Source organism: Citrus clementina, unplaced genomic scaffold (genome assembly GCF_000493195.1).
Source record: "Citrus clementina cultivar Clemenules unplaced genomic scaffold, Citrus_clementina_v1.0 scaffold_6, whole genome shotgun sequence".
Taxonomy (NCBI): domain Eukaryota; kingdom Viridiplantae; phylum Streptophyta; class Magnoliopsida; order Sapindales; family Rutaceae; genus Citrus; species Citrus x clementina.
Window position 1 is genome coordinate 16,940,689 of NW_006262139.1, and position 20,929 is coordinate 16,961,617.

At 35.4% G+C, this 20,929-nt stretch overlaps 4 protein-coding genes across 4 annotated transcripts; all 4 read left to right on the top strand.

Annotated features, from left to right (window-relative positions):
• Positions 1 to 6,166: 6,166 nt before the first annotated feature.
• LOC18038018 (protein trichome birefringence-like 34) lies at positions 6,167 to 8,430 on the top strand. Its single transcript, XM_006429422.2, has 5 exons — positions 6,167 to 6,576; positions 6,878 to 7,055; positions 7,426 to 7,622; positions 7,726 to 7,884; positions 8,082 to 8,430. The coding sequence occupies exons 1-5, from the start codon at positions 6,212 to 6,214 to the stop codon at positions 8,428 to 8,430; spliced, it is 1,248 nt and encodes a 415-aa protein (XP_006429485.1). The 5' UTR covers positions 6,167 to 6,211.
• A 3,568-nt stretch (positions 8,431 to 11,998) lies between these two features.
• On the top strand, positions 11,999 to 12,475 carry LOC112097389. The gene has a single exon (XM_024182595.1). It carries the CDS (start codon positions 11,999 to 12,001, stop codon positions 12,473 to 12,475), a length of 477 nt encoding a protein of 158 aa, XP_024038363.1.
• A 2,015-nt stretch (positions 12,476 to 14,490) lies between these two features.
• Positions 14,491 to 15,549, top strand: LOC112097390. The gene has a single exon (XM_024182596.1). It carries the CDS (start codon positions 14,491 to 14,493, stop codon positions 15,547 to 15,549), a length of 1,059 nt encoding a protein of 352 aa, XP_024038364.1.
• Positions 15,550 to 17,053: 1,504 nt separating this feature from the next.
• Positions 17,054 to 20,013, top strand: LOC18038019 (protein trichome birefringence-like 35). The gene is made up of 6 exons (XM_024182761.1): positions 17,054 to 17,413; positions 17,514 to 17,793; positions 18,132 to 18,303; positions 18,485 to 18,681; positions 18,775 to 18,927; positions 19,606 to 20,013. Exons 1-6 carry the CDS (start codon positions 17,221 to 17,223, stop codon positions 19,934 to 19,936), a joined length of 1,326 nt encoding a protein of 441 aa, XP_024038529.1. The 5' UTR covers positions 17,054 to 17,220; the 3' UTR covers positions 19,937 to 20,013.
• The last annotated feature ends 916 nt before the right edge of the window (positions 20,014 to 20,929 follow it).

The window sequence follows — 20,929 nt, forward strand, 5'->3', positions numbered from 1 at the left end:
GAAAAAAAAAGCACACAAAAAAATAGTAGATGAATAAAAGAATATATTAAAAAGAAATAAGAACAAATAAATAATACAATTAATTAAGAGAATAACAAAATCTGAAATTTGAGATGATATCATAAATTAACTTTATCTTTATATTAATTATTTGAAGATTTGAGTAATGACTAATAGCCATAGAGAACAGAAAAAAAAAAACTATTAGATTTTTTCTTTTTTTTCTTGAGTGGAAAGTAGAGGAAGCAAGATTTTGTTTTCCCTCTCTCTCTTTCTTTCTCTCAAACACGAAGAACATATGGTGTCTTCATTGTTAGAAGAAAAATTTAATGGATAAGTAATAAAATGTGGGGCTTTTATAGAGGTTTAAAATGAATATAAAACTTTTTAATTATAAATTATTAATTCTAACAATGAAATCTCGAATTTATAGGATTGAAACTATTAATTTATCGGTTTTGTAGGAATTAAAACTATTAAGTACTACATTAAATAAACTTTATAGGAACTCGGTAGTTTATTTGAGAAAAGATTATCACAAAATAATAATAATAAATTAGATGGGGTAAAAGCTTGTTTAGTCCCTATATTATGAGGTTAGTGTCCATTTAGTCCCTGTATTTTTAAAAACACCTCAAAACGTCCCTGCTACTAAATATTGACACTTATGCCATTATTTTTTTTTATTTTTAACTTGCTTTTACAATATTACATTTTTACAATAATGTTTCTTTTTTGGATATTAATAAAAAATTAAATTATCAAATTAAACTCAAAAATAAAATAAAAACAAAAAAGGTATATATTAATTTTTGTGGAAGCTCACGTATGTCTAAAAAATTAATATCGTAAAAAATTACATTATCAATTTTTTTAGAAAAATTAATATTTTAACTCAAGAGTGTGTTCCACAAAAATTAATATATATTATTTTATTTTATTTTATTTTTTGGTGTTAAAGTGGTAATTTATTTTTTTCTTTTTAATAATGTCTAAAAAAATTATTATAATACGGTTATTTTTTTCTTTTTAATAATGTCTAAAAAATTATTATAATAGGGCAATATTATAAAAATAAGTTAAAAGGAACAAAAGCTAATGGCAAAAGTGTCAATAATTTAATGGTAGGGATGGTTTGAGGTATTTTAAAAAATATAGGGACTAAACGAGCACTAACTTCAAAATATAGGGACTAAACGAGCTTTTACCCAATTAGATGCATAATAATGACTTTTAAATTCACTTTCCTTTGTTATATACAAAATAATCATCTTATAGGATCTTCATGTAAAGTAGGGCCCTAAGCAACCGCTTAAGTTGCCTAGAGGTCGAGTCGCTACTGATTCTATTACTAATTTTGAAATTTTCAGACATATTTAAGCTCCACTATTTTATTTTTCGGGGGGGGGGGGGGGGGGGGGGGAAATCACATACACTCGAAATGTAAGAGTAGAGTCATTTTAACTGAACCATTAGCTGCGTGGTAAATGCAAGTTCATTTAGAATAAAAATGTTTGATAAATTGTTTTGAATGCTTTATCGGCTCTAACTCTCATTCTTTAACCGACACACCAAGTCAAGGAGCTCGGATTTGACGGGATGTCGTTTGCCTTATGAAATCCATTGTTTGTGTTGAAATCCGTTTGCTTTATGTATGTAATTGTAACAGGGACGAGGACTCCTTTAAATTCAATGGCCACTGTTTGTGTTGAAAAGGGCAAAAAAAGATAGAAGCGAACGACTTGGGCACCGTCATCACTCATCAATTAATATTATGAATATAAATTCATTTTTATAATTACTGTGTAGAATTAATTAAAAATGGACTGGATAACTAATTTAGAAAAAAAAACTTATACGTGCGTGCAGATGCTGTTACAGGGCCAGACCGTATCAATTCAATCAAAGGTTTTCCCATTTGAAAGCCAAGCTCTTTTATATATTCCGGTTTCTTCTTCTTTCCTATCTTTTTCTTTGCAATTGGGGAAACAAAACAAATATTGCAACTGGTTCCAGAATCTGCTTCTAGAAAGTAAAAAGAGTGGCAATATATAATAATAGTATTAATTTTAATTTCGATGAATCTACGATCACTAGTTAAAGAACCTGAACAGATTCAGTATGTGAACTAAAGAAAGAAAGAAAGAAAGAGAGTGGGCATTAATTCTCTTTTAAATAGATCGAACGCTTTTGGAGTATGATCAGTGTCAACAAATATTTATCCATGATCAAAAGCTTGTCCTAAGATCCTGGTGCTATCTAGCGACAAGGATTTAAAGAGAGAGGGCAACCATCTGGTAAATATAAGCCGCTCTTGAATATTTTGAAAATTTTTCTTTTCACAGGAAATTTGATGTAAGGGTAGACAAAGCACTGCCGTGAATTACGAAATAAGTATGAATTCCCATAAAATCATGTGTTCCTCAAACATTACATGGATGAAAATGAGACACTACATGGGCCATAGGCTTGTGGAAGAAAATGAGACTGCATAGAAAATGTTGATGAGGAGGGGTCCTTGAAATGAGACCGCAGAGAAAATTAATTAAAAGAAAATGAGGAGTCCTTTGCATAAATGTTGATGGGGGCTTGAACGAGAAAAGAAAGATGGCGATTCTCATAATATCTCATTGGGCAGCAATTCTTTCTTTGGTCCCCCTGGCTCCCCCATATAATCAGCAGTCGATTGAATTGGACTAAAGGAAAACGGTAGCAGGTCACAATCTAACCTTAACTGGAAAACTCAGCCAAGTTGGGAGCATCGCATCAATTGATTCTTCAAGCAAAGCAAAGCTCATTGGCTAAAAGATTAAATGCGCCAGTGACTCCGTTTTGTTTGTTTATTTATTCTTTAAAAAGAAGACTGCATGATTATTTATCTCTTCATCCACCAAAGTTGGTCACTTGTGTGGCTTCGATCGAGGACCATAATCACAACTAACAAGTAGCTTGGGGGGCCAACGCCCATATGAATCTCACATCTCTTCTGTTATTTGCTAAAGGAGAATATGAGAAACCAAATTTAATGAAAAGCAGTACTTAATACTTTCCATCTCTAAGGCAAAAGATTGTATATGTAATGAATAGGAATAAGGGACCGTTTGGGATTCCTTTTCAGAAGTTCAAAAAGTGTTTTTAAAAATTTAAATTTGTGTTTGATAAATTTTTTAAAAAATTATTTTTAGTAAAATCACCCATTCTGCTGCAAATTTTGAAAATCACTTTTATATTTAATACAATTTCATATATATTCCCATATATATTATAAAAATCTAAAATTATACTTATTGATTAAAGAATAAAATCAATAACTTTAAATAAATTATTATTATTGTTATTATCATCACCATCATAATCATTATTATTATTATTACTATTACTACTAATTATATTAAGATAACAAAATAAAATTTAAAATTAATAATATAAAATATTTATTTTAGTTATCAATTATTATATTGTACACAATTAAAAAATATTTAATATTTGTCAATCACCCAGTCTCTTTTTTTTTGTCTTTAACCATCCGATATCCGGTGACCACATTGGACCCCGACTATTCCGGATTCGGGCCGGGTGCCAATAAAGTCCTCCCAACGAGGACGACTCCCAGGGGACTCGAACTGGAGAGCAAACCCAGTTGAGCCACCTAAGGGGTTCAGCCGGCGCCAGCTGAACCAATACCTCGTTGGTATATTTGTCAATCACCCAGTCTCTTATGCGTGAGAGTAACTAATTACATTGGACAACAATTGTGAATATTTTTTTTTTTTAGCAGAAAAGTCATGGTTTCAGTGATTCAAAGAATAAATAAAACATGTAACTTCTGATACTATATTGTCCATCAATTTTAAATTCTAAAGCCATCTTGGCCAAAAAATTGGCATTAACATTACAGACTCTAGGATTGTATTGTATTTGAACAATTTAAAAATCTTTCTTGCTATCTTGAATGTGAGAAACTATCAAAGAATATATGTCTTGCTACCCTTTCTGTATTTAGCTAGTCCACAACCTCTTGCCAATTTGTTTCATGAATAATAGCGCATGATAAGTCCACATCTTTTGCTCCCTGAATTTTCCACTCAATTGCTTCAGCTTCTACGTACATAGGCCACATTCTCATGAAACTTGAAGCTGTTTGTAGCTGCTGCTCTACCTTGCCACCAAAATCTCTTATATATAACAAATAATGGCCTTGCTCTTTGATTTTCCACGTCAATAGCAGCATCCTTAACTCCAAATGTGAATTAAAAGTTTGTATAATTCTTTAAATTCCAAATGTAGCCTTCGTTTTAGTTTTATACTTTGGATTGACCTAATCTTGGTCCATTGTAGTCATGATGACATGATCATATATGTGTGTATATATATCTCGTGCTAACTTTGGTAAGAAAAACTTAAAACTCCACAAGTTTTCAAATAAAATTAGAGATTTGGCATCATTTTATATATTTGTGAGAGTAAAATAAAGTTAATCCTTAAATTCGTATCGTCACTATAAAATATCCATCCTTTCTGTTTTTTCCCCGGTAAAATACATGTTGAATTCGTGACATATTTGCCTGTCTCATGGTGCTTCGCAAATCTAAATCAATATAGATTCTGTTTATCCATAGACATCGATTTTGACTTGTTAGTTGCTACTGATCATGACTGTGCATCGATCTTCTTATATCATTAGGAAAGGTCATATGAGCATTCAAAAGCTTTGCATACACAAACGGCAAAAGATCAAAATTCCGGATAAGGCTGGCTAGGAGGAGCTAGCCTTGAAAATCTTGAGGTATCTTAACGATAACGTATATATTTGGATGTGGAGATTTCAACCACCTTAACCTAATTTTCATTTTCAGATATTTCATTTGATCACAACAGCTCAGGCATAACTGAAATATTGAAAAATACATAGCTAACAGACTCGGTTTTTCTCATTTAAGTTGCCAACTATTGCCTCTAATTAAAAGACCTCAATTTATTATCATTTAAAAAAAAAAAAAGGATAGGAGGTGGATGGAGTATATTAAAATTGATTTTTTTTTCATTCTCCTACCTCAGTACCTCTTTAGAATTAAAACTCAAGTAACCCAGTAAATTAAGTAAAACTGCGTATCATCCATTAGACCAAATTCTTTAAGGCACTCAAAGACCTCAATTGCTGAATTATATAAATGAATAACAATAAGATTCAACTTTAAGCTTTGTTTAAAATTCTCAATACACACGTTAGAGGTTTTACTTCCTAAATAATGTTGGAGAATTGGAGCATAATTAATTCGAAGTCGGCTTCTCTAATTACTTACATATCTTTTCTTTAACGCTTTTCTTGTCTTTCTCTTCGATTTTACATTATAGGAAGCTAATTCAAGACGAAGGAGTAGCAAATAAGAACTCTAATATTGATTACTAAGTTTTTTTTTTTTTACTATAATTACTTTACCAGACTCACAACTTAATTAAATGTGTAGATATACAATTGATCAGGGGCAAACTCTATCTTACATGCATGTAAGATACATGCCTCTCACATGAATAGTGTATATGTGGGACCCACACACTATTTATGTGAGAGGCATGTATCTTACATGCATGTAACATAGAGGATCCCTTGATCAGGATATGTATTATAGTATAGATCGCTCACTTGCGCTCCTTACGGAGTACAAACAAATGATTAACACTATTAGTTTGATATATTCCATACTAACAGTTTAATTACTGTTTCGCTATATTATTATGAATTGGTTTAATTGATAGAACTTCAAAGACGCCCATATATATCCCACCTGGCATAAAATATTTAATGGGATAAAAAAATACTATTTTCATAAAATGTTATATTCACTTGCGAGTAATTAACTTTTAGCCGCCGTATCATCGTGAGCATGAGGCCAAGCAATACGTACGGTATCTTTGATGCAAATACACGTAAAACTACCCTCATAAGCTATTGGATATAACGAATATTTTAAAGAGTGTTTTGGTAAAGCATAGCAGCCCCAACCAACGACAAGTTCGTGCTGTCAATTGCTTTCAGTAAACAACCAAGAGCTTACAGTTACTTCCACTACTCCTAATCCCTGAAAACGAAATTATTAAAAAAAAAAGCTCTCACACACACAGTAGCCGACAACTGCAACCGAAACTTCAAAAAGGAAGAAACTGAATACAAACGAAAGCAAAAGAGGAAGTTTCATTTATCATCATATCAATGGCAGCTAAAAGACAGCTTATAGTTCCAGCAGCAACATGGGCAATCAGAAGCATCTTTCAATCCCTCGTCGCGCTGCTCATTGCCCTCCTATTCTTTGCCGCCGTTTATGTAACTCAAAACAATGTGCAGCTCGTTGAAGATAGGTTAATAACAAGCAAACGTTCCCGCGACTTGCTGTTGTCGTCGCCGCCGCGGTGTAACTTGTTTTCAGGCAAATGGGTGTTCGACAACAAATCTTATCCTTTGTACAAAGAGAAGGAGTGCACGTTCATGTCGGATCAGTTGGCTTGTGAGAAATTCGGAAGAAAGGATTTGAACTATCAGTTTTGGAGGTGGCAGCCTCACCACTGTGACCTCCCCAGGTCTGTTCAGCCTCAAATCTATATTTTAAAATATATGGATGTCCGCTCTAGAGATACAATCTGTATCTGGCGTGGATGTTTATATTATGAAATGTACAGTTACTCATGTTTCGTATTAACTTAATTCGCGTGGAGTTTCTATGAATAATGAATCAGTCTTCAAACGTCCGAACTTGAGAGTTATAATATATTTTGATTATATGATATTACAAGTGAATGATGAAGTTAATCAAGGTTGTGTTTTTGCAGTGTTTTTGAGTTTTTGTGGGACTGTGTTGTGTTGTTTATGATAATAAGCTAGGTTCAATGCCACAAAATTGCTAGAGAAGCTGAGAAACAAGCGGCTTGTGTTTGTTGGAGACTCTTTGAATAGAGGTCAGTGGGTATCAATGGTGTGCTTGGTCGATTCGTCAATCCCTCCGAAGCTTAAATCTATGCATTACAAGCAAAATGGCTCATTGATCATCTTCAAGGCCACTGTGAGTTTATATTAGTTTCTGAATATCGTCGTATGATTGATATTCTTTGTAGGTAACCTCAAGTAATTGCACGAATATGTTCAGATGTGAACCATTTTCTTTATTTTCATTTTTATATGGATTCTTACCAAGTACAAAACATAATCTCTAAATGGGCTTGGGCCGATATTTCAATGTTTTTTTTCAGAAGCTTCAATCACCTAAGTATGCTCAAAACCCATTTTTTTTGTCATGATTTATTTTGTCAGCCCATAAACCACAGATATTATTTTGCTCAAGTGATTATCTCTGAATTCAGTAGAGAATACTGGCTCGTAATTTTAAGTTATGTTGCACATTTAATTCTAATGATTGATTCATAAAATCGAAGGAATACAATGCCACAATTGAGTTTTACTGGGCACCACTGCTGGTGGAATCAAACTCAGATGATCCAGTGAATCACCGATTGCCAGATCGGATTGTAAGGGTTCAGGCAATTGAAAAGCATGCTAGATATTGGACTGATGCAGACATTCTTGTTTTCAACTCCTATCTTTGGTGGAAAAGATCCCAAATGGAAGTCTTGTAAGAACATTATTTTAACTCTGCTTCTTCTCTTGTTACAAAATTACTATAATCAATTAATTGAACAATCATTTGATATTTGTAATGCAAAACGATTAATTAGGTGGGGATCTTTTGGAAGCCCTGATGGAATTCACAAAGATGTACTAATGCCTAGAGTTTATGAGATGGCATTGAGAACTTGGTCAGAATGGCTGGAAGTGAACATCAATCGAAACAAGACCCAATTGTTCTTTGTTAGCATGTCACCTACTCATCAAAGGTATACACGATACATTCATCCTCTTAATTCTTGAACCCAATTGTCGTGAAATAAAATCAATAACTGTCAAGTAAAAGTGAAATGAAATTACTTTTTGTCAACTATATATATTAATACCTTTTAAGTTTATTTACAAAATTAACCTGAAACAGTGGTTACTAATGGGCTCTACTCTAATGTGTGCAATTCCAATATAGGTCTGAAGAATGGGGAGGAGCTAAAAATGGGAACTGTTATGGTGAAACAGAACAAATAGTGCAAGAAGGATATTGGGGAAGAGAGACAGACTTAAAAATGATGGGCATAGTTGAATCTGTTCTGGCTGAACTAATCACAAGAGGCTTAAATGTGCAAATAATTAACATTACTCAGCTCTCAGAGTACAGAAAAGAAGGTCATCCATCGATTTACAGAAAGCAATGGGAAGCTTTAACAGAAGATCAAATTTCAAACCCTAGCAGCTATGCGGATTGCATACATTGGTGCCTTCCTGGAGTGCCTGATGTGTGGAATGAGCTTGTTTATGCTTACATTTTACAGCATTGAGAAGCTAAGTTGGAATTAAAATCACTGAAATATAAGTGTAACAAAGTTCATGTCTCAATCAAAATAGGACTGAAGCTTATTAATTCTTATATATCTGCACATTTTCATATCACAGGAGGAATCATAGTTTCATTTTCTTCTCAGGTAAATTTTTTTAAAAAATTTCACAGACCTAAGCGGTAAAGCTAGCCAATTTGGAGATTATATGGCCGCTCCTTACTACTAAAGTTAGACTTTAGTTTCAATATTAATTTTTTCAAAAAAAAAAGTTTGAATAAAATTAAGTAATCTGATCCACTAAATACCAATTTTTATCTCTTATTATATTACTTGAATGGATGTGGATCCTCTCCTAGACATTTTCTCTCATAATTCTCCTAAACTTTCAAGGATCCATTGACATGTCTCATTAATAAAATTAAATTGTTAAGATTTTGTTTTAATTAATTTTTACTTAAAAAGACATTCAAACCCATGTGCGACCCTTGTCAAAAATTTTCCAACAAATGTTTTCTCTCTCAACTCTCGCCGATTTCCTTCTAATTGTTAAAAAGAAGATGCTAATTGTTTTGCTGAGGATAACGATTGCTCTGCTTGCCATTGATACAACCTAAAAGCCCTTGAGGCAGCACACATGTTCCACTACCCCAAGTCTTTCTCTTATCATTTTCATTATTGAAGTGAATATCGAAGAAGCCTTTGGCCAATGGGATTAAGTGCCAAGCTCTCGATGGCTGCCGAGCTTTTTGCAAGTATGCTTGAATCTCATCAAGTTTCATCGGCTTAGAACCTGGTCTAAGGATAATCCGTCCAATAAGTTCTGCATTTCTTCTTTCCCTACAAATAAATAATAATAATAATAATAATAAAATCTTTAACCGCATTGTTTTTATAAGTGGGATCTGGAATTTACAAAAAATAACTAAAAAAATAAATAAACAAGAGTCACACGCGAGTTTAGATATTTATTTAAGTAAAAATTAATTAAAACAAAATCTTAATCTTTTAATTTTATTAATGACACATGTTAATAGATCCTTCGAAACCTTATACTGGAGGATTAGGAGAGAAAATATCTAGAAGAAAATCCGGATCCCAAAATACTCTTACAAACACAAAGGTATCCATGGCCATCTGAGCTACATTCGCGTGGCCCTTCTGTTATGCATTTATGCTAAATATATTACACATGTCAGACAATTAAAACTGGTAACAATTGGTTTGCTAATCAGATTGAAGAGGATAAAAACAGATTAATACATTTATTTAAGAATTTAAGATCACCATCATTTTATGGTAAACTAAGCTAAAACATTCCACTAAGCATTTTAAAACAAGTTAAATTTTTCATGCCAAAGAATGGGAGTAATCAATAAATCCACTTACATCTCTTCATATAAATGGGAATTCTTATGCTAAGACAAAATTAGCCAGACTCATTATCATAACTCTCATGCCTCCCTTAAATATTTTATGAAAAATATGTATAATCTGTTGACTCCCTCGCATGGAGTCTAGATGATAATCCAACAAAGATACATGGGTATCATGACTTCATTTGATTAAAAATTGATTTCAATCAAACCATTGTATTAGAATATACTGATATTTAGTATCTATTATTTATTAAATCATTTTTCAATAATATAATAATATTAAAACACCAAAACTTTTTTTTTCTTACTTTTAAAGGAAGGAAAAAAGAATTTTTTTCTTGTCTTGGTACAAGTTTGTCTCGTCTTGTCTGTATGACAAGTTTCTTCTCTGCAGAATTTAAATTTTCTAGCTAATTTTCTTGCCTTTCTCTCTATTCGTCAGTGGCGATGTCTGAAGGAAACCCGGAGATCGAGATTAATAATGGTTATGCTCATATCAGTTTGGCTGAGGAGGAGGACAGGGGGCTCATTGTTGAAGGAGACGCTGGCAATGAGGGTGGTCCAGCGAGCATTGATTTTCAGTTATGTCTAGTGGGCAGATTTCTTACGGATAAAGTTATTAACTTCCCTGCCATGAAGAATACAATGGCTTCGGTATGGAGGCCAGGGAAGGGAGTCTGCATTAAGGATTTATCCCCCTCGCTTTTTCTATTTCAATTCTTCCATGAAGTGGATGTGAAAAGGGTTCTCGACTCAGGACCTTGGACGTTTGATCAACATATTCTGCTTGTTAAGCGGCTGGAGGAGAACGAACAACCTAGGAATGTTCCACTTTACTTTACCTCATTTTGGACCTAGGTTTATAACCTCCCAATAGGATTCATGTCTGCGAAAATTTTAAAAGACATTGGCAACTACGTAGGCACTTTTCTGGAATCCGATGAGCATAACTTAATGGGGGTTTGGCGAAACTATATGCGCATCCGAGTGGCTATCGATGTTAAAAAACCTTTGAAGTTAAGGATGAAGCTAAAGAAGGCTGGCAGAGACTGGATTTGGGTGGATTTTAAATACGAACGCCTCAACATCTTTTGCTTTATTTGTGGATTACTTGGCCATACTGAAAAACAGTGTCCTCAATTGTATGAATGCACTTCTGGGGAGATTGTGAAAGCCTATGGTCACTGGATGAAGGCACCAAATAGAAGAAATGCGATGAACTCCGGCGATCGGTGGCTGAGATCTATCCCACCGGAGGAAGCTGCTGAGGAAAAAGGAAGGTACGGAGACTTTGCAGTTACCATGGCAATTGACCGAATTCTTGCCGCAAATCCCGGGTATGCCATCCTTAAGAACCTCGAGGGGAACGAGGACGTGGGAAGCATGGTAGTTAATAAGAAAGGTGACAGCTTAGTGTCTACTAAGACTCTATCACGTGTGAAAGGAAAGCAAGTTGCGGGGGCAATAAATGAAATTGATACCAATTCGGATTCTAGGGAAGATATGGATGAAGGAATAATTGTTAATTATTCCAAAAGGAGAAGGTCACATGCTGGATTGTGCAGCAAAACGGGCTCTGAAGGAGAGGCATCTTCCCAAGTGTTGCTTTTACCTCTTGAATAAAAAAATGGACCAGCGGTGGGCCCTGTAAATCAGGCCCACCGAGACCAATGAGTGTCTTAAGCTGGAACTGTTGTGGGCTGGGCCAACCACGGACAATTCAAATGCTGGAGGAATGGGCCAAATGTAAGAAACTAGTTTTTATTTTCCTTATTGAAACTCTTTGTAATAGAAATACTTTAGAAAGATTAAAATTGAAGTTGGGCTATGAGGGGCTGTTTGTCGTTGAGCCTTTGGGCCGTAGTGGAGGGATTGCCCTCTTTTGGAAAGCAAACAGCAAAGTGAGATTAATAAAGTTCTCTAAAAACTTCATAGATGTGGAGGTTGAGTATCAGGAGCTTGGTAAGTGGAGGATGATGGGCTTCTATGGTTTCCCGGAATCCAGTCGTCGGCGTGATTCTTGGAACCTCCTTCGCACTTTATCTGTTGTGTCATCTTTTCCTTGGGTGTGCATTGGGGATTTTAACGACCTTTTAGGTGCAAACGAGAAGCGAGGAACGCATAAGCATCCCAATTGAAAGCTGCAGGGTTTTAAACAAGCTGTGTCGGATAGCGGATTACTTGACATCGACATGGAAGGTTATCAATTTACATGGGAGCGGTCTCAGGGGATGGATAATTGGGTGGAGGAAAGGTTGGATAGAGTTCTAGCCACTGATCTGTGGATAAGCCGGTTCAAAGAAGCTCAGGTTTGGAGTTTGGAGTCTTCTTCCTCAGATCATTTACTTATTTTTATGGACCCAAAGCCTTTAGCTCTTTCCCGTAGGCTTAAAAGATTCCGGTTTGAGAATATGTGGCTGAGAGAGGCAAACTGTGCAGAGGTGGTTCGGTCCAGCTGGTCTTCCTCGCGTGGGTATCCAATTCAGCAAAAAATTTCAGAGTGCGAGACTGTTTTACTTCAATGGGGAGGCCACTTAGCTCAGGACTTCAGAAACCATATTTCCGAGTGTAGGAGGCGGATGACTCTCTTGAGGGGGCGTCGTGATTCAGCTGGTCTTGAGGAGTTTTCGGAGGTCAGGAAACGGTTTAATGAGCTCGTCCACAGCTAGGAGGTTTTCTGGAAGCAGAGATCAAGATTGCTTTGGCTCAAGGAAGGGGATATGAATTCCCGATTCTTTTATGCTACGGCAACTGCAAGAAAGCGAAGGAATTCTATTACGATTCTCCGCAATGCTCAAGGACACTGGTGTACCACCTCGGCTAACATCGATGGTTTGATCTCTGACTACTTCTCCAATTTATTTACTTCTGATGGTTGTCTAAACGTAGAGTCTTTAGATTGTGTCGAGATAAAAGTTTCTGCTGAGCAGAACAATTTGCTTCTCGAACCTTTTTCAACCGCTCAGGTTAAGGGGCCCTTTTCGAAATGCACCCGGACAAATCGCCAAGTCACGACGGTATGAACCTGGCCTTTTATCAGCAATTTTGGCTTCATGTTGGTGAGGATGTGACGGAGGCATGTTTAAATTTCATTGCTACTTGCTCATTTCCTGAGGGCTTAAATGACACATATATTGTGCTGATCCCTAAGAAATCAAAACCAGAGTCTCATTCGGACATGAGGCCTATTGCGTTATGCAATGTCCTATATAAAATTGTCGCTAAAATGCTCTCAAATCGTATGAAATTGTTCTGGGCTCTGTAGTGTCTGAATCTCAGAGTGCTTTTATACCAGGTCGAGCCATCACCGATAATATCCTTATATCCTCTGAAATCATGCATTTTTTAAAGAGGAAACATCAGGGAAAGATTGGGGCAGCTACTCTTAAAATCGACATGTCGAAAGCTTATGACCGTATTGAATGGGATTTCTTGGAAGCTATGTTGCTTAGGCTAGGTTTTGATGGTAAATGGGTGACCTTGATTATGCTATGTGTTTTTACAGTTCGGTATCATGTTATTCGGGATGGGAAGGAGATTGGTCTTATTGTTCCTAGTAGAGGGCTTCGTCAAGGGGACCCTTTGTCGCCGTACTTATTCATCCTTTGTGCGGAGGGTTTAAGTGCTTTAATCCGTAAGAATGAGCGTGATGGTTTGCTCCATGGGGTTAAGGTAGCTAGAGGAGCTCATGTTGTATCTCATTTATTTTTTGCGGATGACTGCTTTTTGTTCTTCAAGGCTACCAACAGTGAAGCTCATGTGATTAAGCGTATTCTTGGGGTGTATGGTCAGGGGTCAGGCCAGATAGTGAACTTCAGCAAATCCTCAATTTCCTTTAGTTCGAATGTTAAAGAAGATGTTAAGGAGCAGCTTTGTCATATTTTAGAGGTTACCTCTACTGCTAACCATGGCACTTATCTTGGCTTACCATTTTTTATTGGCAGAAATAAAAAGGAAGTCTTCAGTTATATTCGAGATAGGGTATGGCAGAAGTTTCACAGCTGGAGTATGAATTTTTTGTCAGGAGCTGGAAAGGAAATTCTGTTAAAAATAGTGGCTCAAGCTATTCCCAATTATGCTATGCAGGTTTATCTTTTGCCTCTAGACCTTTGCAAAGAATTAGAAACCATGATGAACTCTTTCTGGTGGGGAAGCAGACGTGAGGGGCGAGGTGGTATTTGCTGGATGAAATGGAATTTGCTGTGTAAACCAAAGACCACTGGAGGAATTGGCTTCAAAAACCTTCACGATTTCAATGTGGCAATGTTGGGGAAACAAGTTTGGAAGCTGTTAACGAATCCAGAATCTCTGATTGGCCAAATTTTCAAAGCTCGGTATTTCCCTCGCACATCTATTGTAGAGGCTGTCTTAGGTCATAATCCAAGTTGTGTGGAGATCTCTGTTTGCAGCCAAGCATATTATTGTTCGCAGTAGTAGGATCCAGGTTGGCAGTGGTCAGAACACTCTCATCGGGTCGGATCCTTGGCTTCCTGATGTAGATAATGAGTTTATTTCCACTAGCTTAAATGAAAGTTTAGCTTCAGCTCCAGTTAGCAGTTTGATGGTCCATGGGCAGCGTAGATAGGACTATGATGTAGTGACAAATCTCTTTGACACTTGAGACTGAAACCTCATTTTGCAAATCCCGCTGAGTTCTCGAAGAGACAAGGATGTTTGGTACTGGATGGCTGACCCCCATGGGTTGTATACTATTCGGAGTTGTTATAGACTGCTTAATAACTATGTCAACGCCCCATCTTCTGGTATTTGGAGAAAAATTTGGAGCTTGGAGGTGCCTAGTAAGGTGAAGGTTTTTCTTTGGCGAGCTGCGCAAAATGTGCTTCCCACCACCGATAATCTTATTTGGAAGAGAGTCGAGGTAATGCCTATATGTTCCCTTTGCAATCAGCAAAAAGAAACTGTTGTGCATGCTTTGGTGAACTATGTTTTTGCTCAGACTTGTTGGCTGACTTCTTCTCTTGGTTTAATTGGACCTCAACCTTCCTTTCTTAATTGGTTGGAGCTTGTTTTTTCTTGCTGTAATAAAGAGATGTGTAACCTTGTTGCCATGATATGCTGGAGGATCTGGTACCGGAAGAATGAGAAAGTTTGGAATAACAAAGTCTGTAGTGTGCGTCATGTCCTCAACTCTGCTGGAAATTATTTGTTTCAATGGCAAACTGCGAGGCAGAAATCTGATGTCAATAATGCTACTTGTTTCCAAGGCTGTCATGGGGCAATTTGCTGGACACCTCCTCAGTTAGGTTGGCTTAAGTGTAATGTTAATGCCGTAACATTTTCAGCTCAGGGAAAAGTAAGTTATGGAGGGGTCATTCGCAACTCTGATGGGCTTTTTGTGGCAGCTTGTTGTGCATCTGTCCTGGGTAGTTTTGGTACAAGGGATGCTGAAGCGCTTGGTGTGCGTGAGATCCTTAGCTCGATTAAGAAGCGGCATTTGTCTTGTGTTGTAGTAGAAATGGACTGCATTCAGGTTTTTAAAGCTCTCACAGCAAGCTATTCTTGTCCGAATGGGTATGGTCTTATTCTTGATGACTGTCTAGCTTTAGCTAAGTTTATAGGAGATATTGAGTTCTCTTTTGTTCGAAGGTCTGCGAACACTGCCGCCCATGTTACCGCTCGGGTAGGGGTTCTTTGTCAGGCTTTGAGGAGTGGAGTCATGTTCCACCTCCTTGGTTATTTACTTCTCTGTAATCTTTGCATTTTAATGAAGTTTCCAGTTTAAAAAAAAAAATATTAAAACACCCAATTTTTAGTGAAATCACAGACAATGACATGGTTTATGTTTTCTTTTCATACACATCCCGACAATGGTAAGCCTGCCAAACCGAATGTGCCGTATCATATTATGTTGAGAGCCACTTACTAATAAAGATAATAATTTAACTTTTTTTTAAAGTGTAATAGTACAATCTATCAGTATTATAATTAAAAATTTATGAAAAATAACCTTTAAATCTTAATTTATATAAGAATGATGAGTACAATTTGTAAATAAAAAAAATACTTGAAATGAATAGTTTTTAATTCATAAATTTTTTTAAATTTAGAGACTTAAGTTCCTTTCAACAAGTTTGATTAAAAGAAAGGGTAAAAAAAAGAAGAAGAAGAGATGAGAGACACCCTTTTGACCGAAATATTTCTAAAATTTTGAAACAATGAAGTACCCCATATCCTTGAGTCTGTTATTAATCTAGGGAAAATGACAAACACACCCCAAACGTTTAGGTAAAGGGACAAAAACTTTTATAATATTTCAAAAAAAATATTTACACCCCAATTTATTATAATTTTATCATTATACCCTTCTAACATATAAAAAAATTATTAGATTATCTAATTTGTCTATATATTGTTAATAAAATTATAAATAGACAAATTGGATATTATAAAAAAATTATAAATATACCCTCATTGCCCAATTCCTCTATTTAAATTTTTATCAATAACTAATTTTAAAAAAAGACATCTATACACTTAAAAAAATTGTAAATAAAATTAGTTATTAATAACCAATTTTATTTAAACTTTAAACTTATATATTTAATAATTCTCCACATGTCAATCATTTAAACTTATACATTTATAACCAATTTTATATGTTATTTATTATGGTATTAATAACCAATTTTATTTTTAAAATTATAATTTATTTATAATTTTTTTTAAGTGTGTAGATGCATTTTTTGAAAATTGGTTATTAATAAAAATTTAAATAGAGGAATGAGGCAATGAGGGTATATTTATAATTTTATTAATAATATATAGATAAATTGGATAATCTAATAATTTTTTATATGCTAGAAGGGTATAATAATAAAATTATAATAAATTAGGGTGTAAATATCTTTTTTAAAATATTAGGAGGATTTTTGTCCCTTTACTTAAACGTTGGGGGTGTGTTTGTCCTTTTCCCATTGATCTATTAACGGATTTCAAAGGTAAGGACCTTTGTGACAAAATTGTAAAAAATGAAGCCGTACTTGTAAATTTTTTAAGATCAAGGATGGACTGCTCTCAACCCGCATATTTGAAAAAATTTATATGATTATCTGTTTTCGTCAATAAGACTGACGAGGGTCTCCCTAACCTCCAACATTGGTCCATCTTAGGCAAAATCTGATTGGTCAAACCAAAAATACTCCAGCTAAGAATTTTGTTCTTTTAAAAAAAAAAACTATAATTTGACCGACTTTGTTTATTTATTTATTTATTAATCAATTAAATCTGATTAAAATCATCATCACATCCCCGCCGCTTTTATTACAGGTTACAACTAAGCTGCAGCTGCACATCTCTCACAGTTACTGTGCAGCTGTGCAGCTGTGCTCGTGCGTATCTCTTCTTCTCTTGAGTCGCGCGAGTCACCGTTTTCACTTCAAATAAACTAATAATCATGACTCAAAGTCAAAGATGTAACAGGAAAAGAACCCACTCTCCTTTGATTGCACTTTTCTTTCTTGTCTTTATAGTCTGTTCAATCCTCTACAATGAACTTAGCATTCAGCGAATCCATCAAGACTCACGTCATGATCATCAAGAAGCTCCCGTCCGTTACATTCAACCAAATCTTTTTGATAGAAAATCAGGTAAAAGAGTTTGCCTTGTTCCTTGATTTGTTTTAAATTTTAAATTTTATTTTTTTGTTATCCGGGCTGTTTAATTTTTGTGCTTTGTTTCGGATTTTAGAGGTGCTGGATAGATTTAGCAAATGCAATGCTACGAGGGAGTACAGCGGGTGGAAAATCGGGTGGGCTGACCCGAGAGTGAAATCGGGTCGGAGGAGGGTGGGTTCAGAGAGGTGTGATGTGTTTTCGGGCAAATGGGTGTTTGATAATGCCTCATATCCATTGTACAATGAGTCTCAGTGTCCGTACATGTCGGACCAATTGGCATGTCACAAGCATGGACGGTCTGATGTGCGGTATCAGTACTGGAGATGGCAGCCCCATAACTGCAATTTGAAGAGGTAAACTCTTCGGGAAAACTATGAATAATGAATTTTTGGGGAAACCATGCTGTTATTTTGATTGATATTTGCTTGCGGTTGGCACTCTGCCAAGCTACTTGATTGCTAGTTATGTTGGTGTTAATTTTTACTTTTAGAGGTTTGCCGAAAGTTGTTAACGTGAAATGAGGATACATGTATCCTACAGCTTTTTAAATTGTGATCAAGTTTGATTGTGGATGAAGAAATGCAGTCCTAGTAACATGGAAATATTGGAGTGTATGAATTTGGAAATTTTGGAGTTTCTTGTTGAGGGATTCATTTGTGTTTGTGTTTATTTTGTTGTTATGGTTCTGTAGATGGAATGCAACTGAAATGTGGGAGAAGTTGAGAGGGAAGAGGCTTATGTTTGTAGGGGATTCGCTAAACAGGGGGCAATGGATATCGATGTTGTGTCTGTTACAGTCAGTGATTCCTGAAAATAAGAGATCCATCACGCCAAATGCGCAGCTTACCATTTTTAGAGCAGAGGTAAGCCGGAACCCTTGTCTCAGAAATTGGAGTACAAATTATAATTGAAATGAATATCCTTAAATATCTAGAGGAAAATGTGACTTTGTTTCTTTCCACTATGTGCTTTATAGAACATAACTATATCTGTGAAATTGTCATGTTTTATTTATTTATTTATTTTTTGTTGTTTCATCCACAGGAGTACAATGCCACTGTGGAATTTTTGTGGGCTCCACTCCTTGTAGAATCCAATTCTGATGATCCAGTGAATCACAGATTGGATGAGCGGATAATCTGTCCGGATTCAGTGCTTAAGCATTCATCACAGTGGGAACAGGCTGACATTCTGGTTTTCAACTCTTACTTGTGGTGGAGACAGGGCCCAGTCAAGCTGTTGTAAGTATTCTAGCATTCAGTTTCTAGTTTAGGAGAAATGGGTTATATAGGTATTTATAAATAGTTATAACTATAACTGCAACTTTTTTGCAGATGGAGTTCTGAGGAAAATGGACTTTGTGAAGAATTAGATGGCCTGGGGGCCATGGAGTTGGCAATGAGTGCCTGGGCCGACTGGGTGGCTTCTAAACTCAATCCTCTGAAGAAGCGAGTATTTTTTGTCACCATGTCGCCAACACATCTCTGGTGAGTATATTCCTTACTCGGAAATATTCTTCTTTGTCTTACCATATAGATATATTCTTGAAAAGCCGGCAAAGTTTGTTCCAAGGCCATGAGACATGTTGAAATGTTGATATGTGGGGTAAGGCTTTTATTATGCATAGAGTGACCAACTTCACAAGCTTGGTCAGTATTCAACCTTAGTTGTGCAATTTAGAAATTGTTGATCCTCAGCTTGGATTATCAAATTGAGAACTAATGGAAAATTGTAGGTAATTTTGATTAAAATCATTTCTTCAATTGTGTAATTTGAGAACTAATGCTTTCTGCGCATCCAATAAGTTCACAGATTTAGTAATTCCTTGTTTATTGTTAGTTTTAAGCATCAAACTTTTAGGTTCTGCAGTTTGGCCTCATTTCTGACATGAACCCCATCTTGATGTCCTTATTACATGAGAATAAAGACCATTGTTCATTGCCAAGTTGTTCATCTTGATTGTTATAATAAAATTTATGAACACCTTTGGCAAAGTTGTTTGCATCATTCAAACTAAGGACTGATTAAATATGCATCAACAATCACTTATTCTGCAACCCCATGATTGATAAGTTTCTCACAGACCAGAACAAGGGATGTGCTTCTGTTACTTGATGGATTGGTGATCCTTCCAGTTGATTTATGTGAACATTTATCCTATCCAGGAGTCGAGAGTGGCAACCAGGAAGTGAAGGAAACTGCTACAACGAAAAAATCCCCATAGACCTGGAGGGCTACTGGGGCAGCGGTTCTGACCTCCCTACAATGCGCATGTTGGATAAGGTGCTCAGCAAGTTGGGCTCAAAGGTTACAGTTCTTAATATTACTCAGCTTTCAGAGTATCGAAAAGATGGTCATCCTTCCATCTACCGGAAATTCTGGGAAACATTGAAGCCCCAACAATTGTCAAATCCGCCATCTTACTCTGATTGCATTCATTGGTGTTTGCCTGGTGTACCTGACGTATGGAATGAATTACTATTTCATTTTTTGTAGAAAACTAGAAACCAATGTATCAATTAAAGGTCTCTCAGTGGTTTCATATAGAAAATTGGAAAGTTTATTTAAGGTTAGTGGTGTTCAAATAGCGTATGGTATTACTGCTGATGTCGGTGTTAGTGGAAGGTTTCAACTTTTAGTGCTGCTTTTATCTTACAACAGTGGATACTGAAAACTAATTAGTAATTCGAATTGGAATGGGTTAGAATCGAATCAGATTGGAATCAGAACGGGGAATAAGAATCAGAATAAATTATTTATTTTAGTTGTGGGAATCAGAATTGTAATGAATTGTACTACTATTAATGTGTTTATTTGATTTTGAAATTGAAATGGATAATTATAAATCATAATAATAATAATAGTAGTAGTAGGAAGGATAAAATGAAAATTTTAAGATTTAAGTGGGGTAATAGATCATTTTAGGGAATGGAAATCTCATTCACACCTCTATGGGAGTGGAAATTTTAAGTAATCATTTTAAATTTTAGGTGGGGCTCACCACTATGACTCCAACTCTTTTTTTTTTTTAATACATGAGACTGTTAGTCAAGATACAACATATTACATGATACTATAACTGGTATTTATAATCACATAATAACTGTGATTAATTTATATCAACTCTTATATAGCACAACTCATATTTAAATCATCTCTAATATTCGAGGGATTTCAACTTTTACTCAAAAGATAAGGAAGGAAATTTAAATTAAGCCCACACAATACTTCTATGGGAGTTTGAACCACTTCCCTCACAAGAGTGGTTCTAACTACTTGGTTAAAGCCCAATAGTTAATTCTAACTCTTATTTAAATAAGTAAACACATCAATTATTTTTATTTCTTAATTCTCATTCTCATTTCTAATAAGTAAACACATCATAAATATAATGTTCAATCCTTTGGGGTCAAAAACTGAACTGAGGATTGTTGCTAGTTTGTTCGGACAAATTGGTTTCAAATGTTAGATTAATATAAATTAAACCAT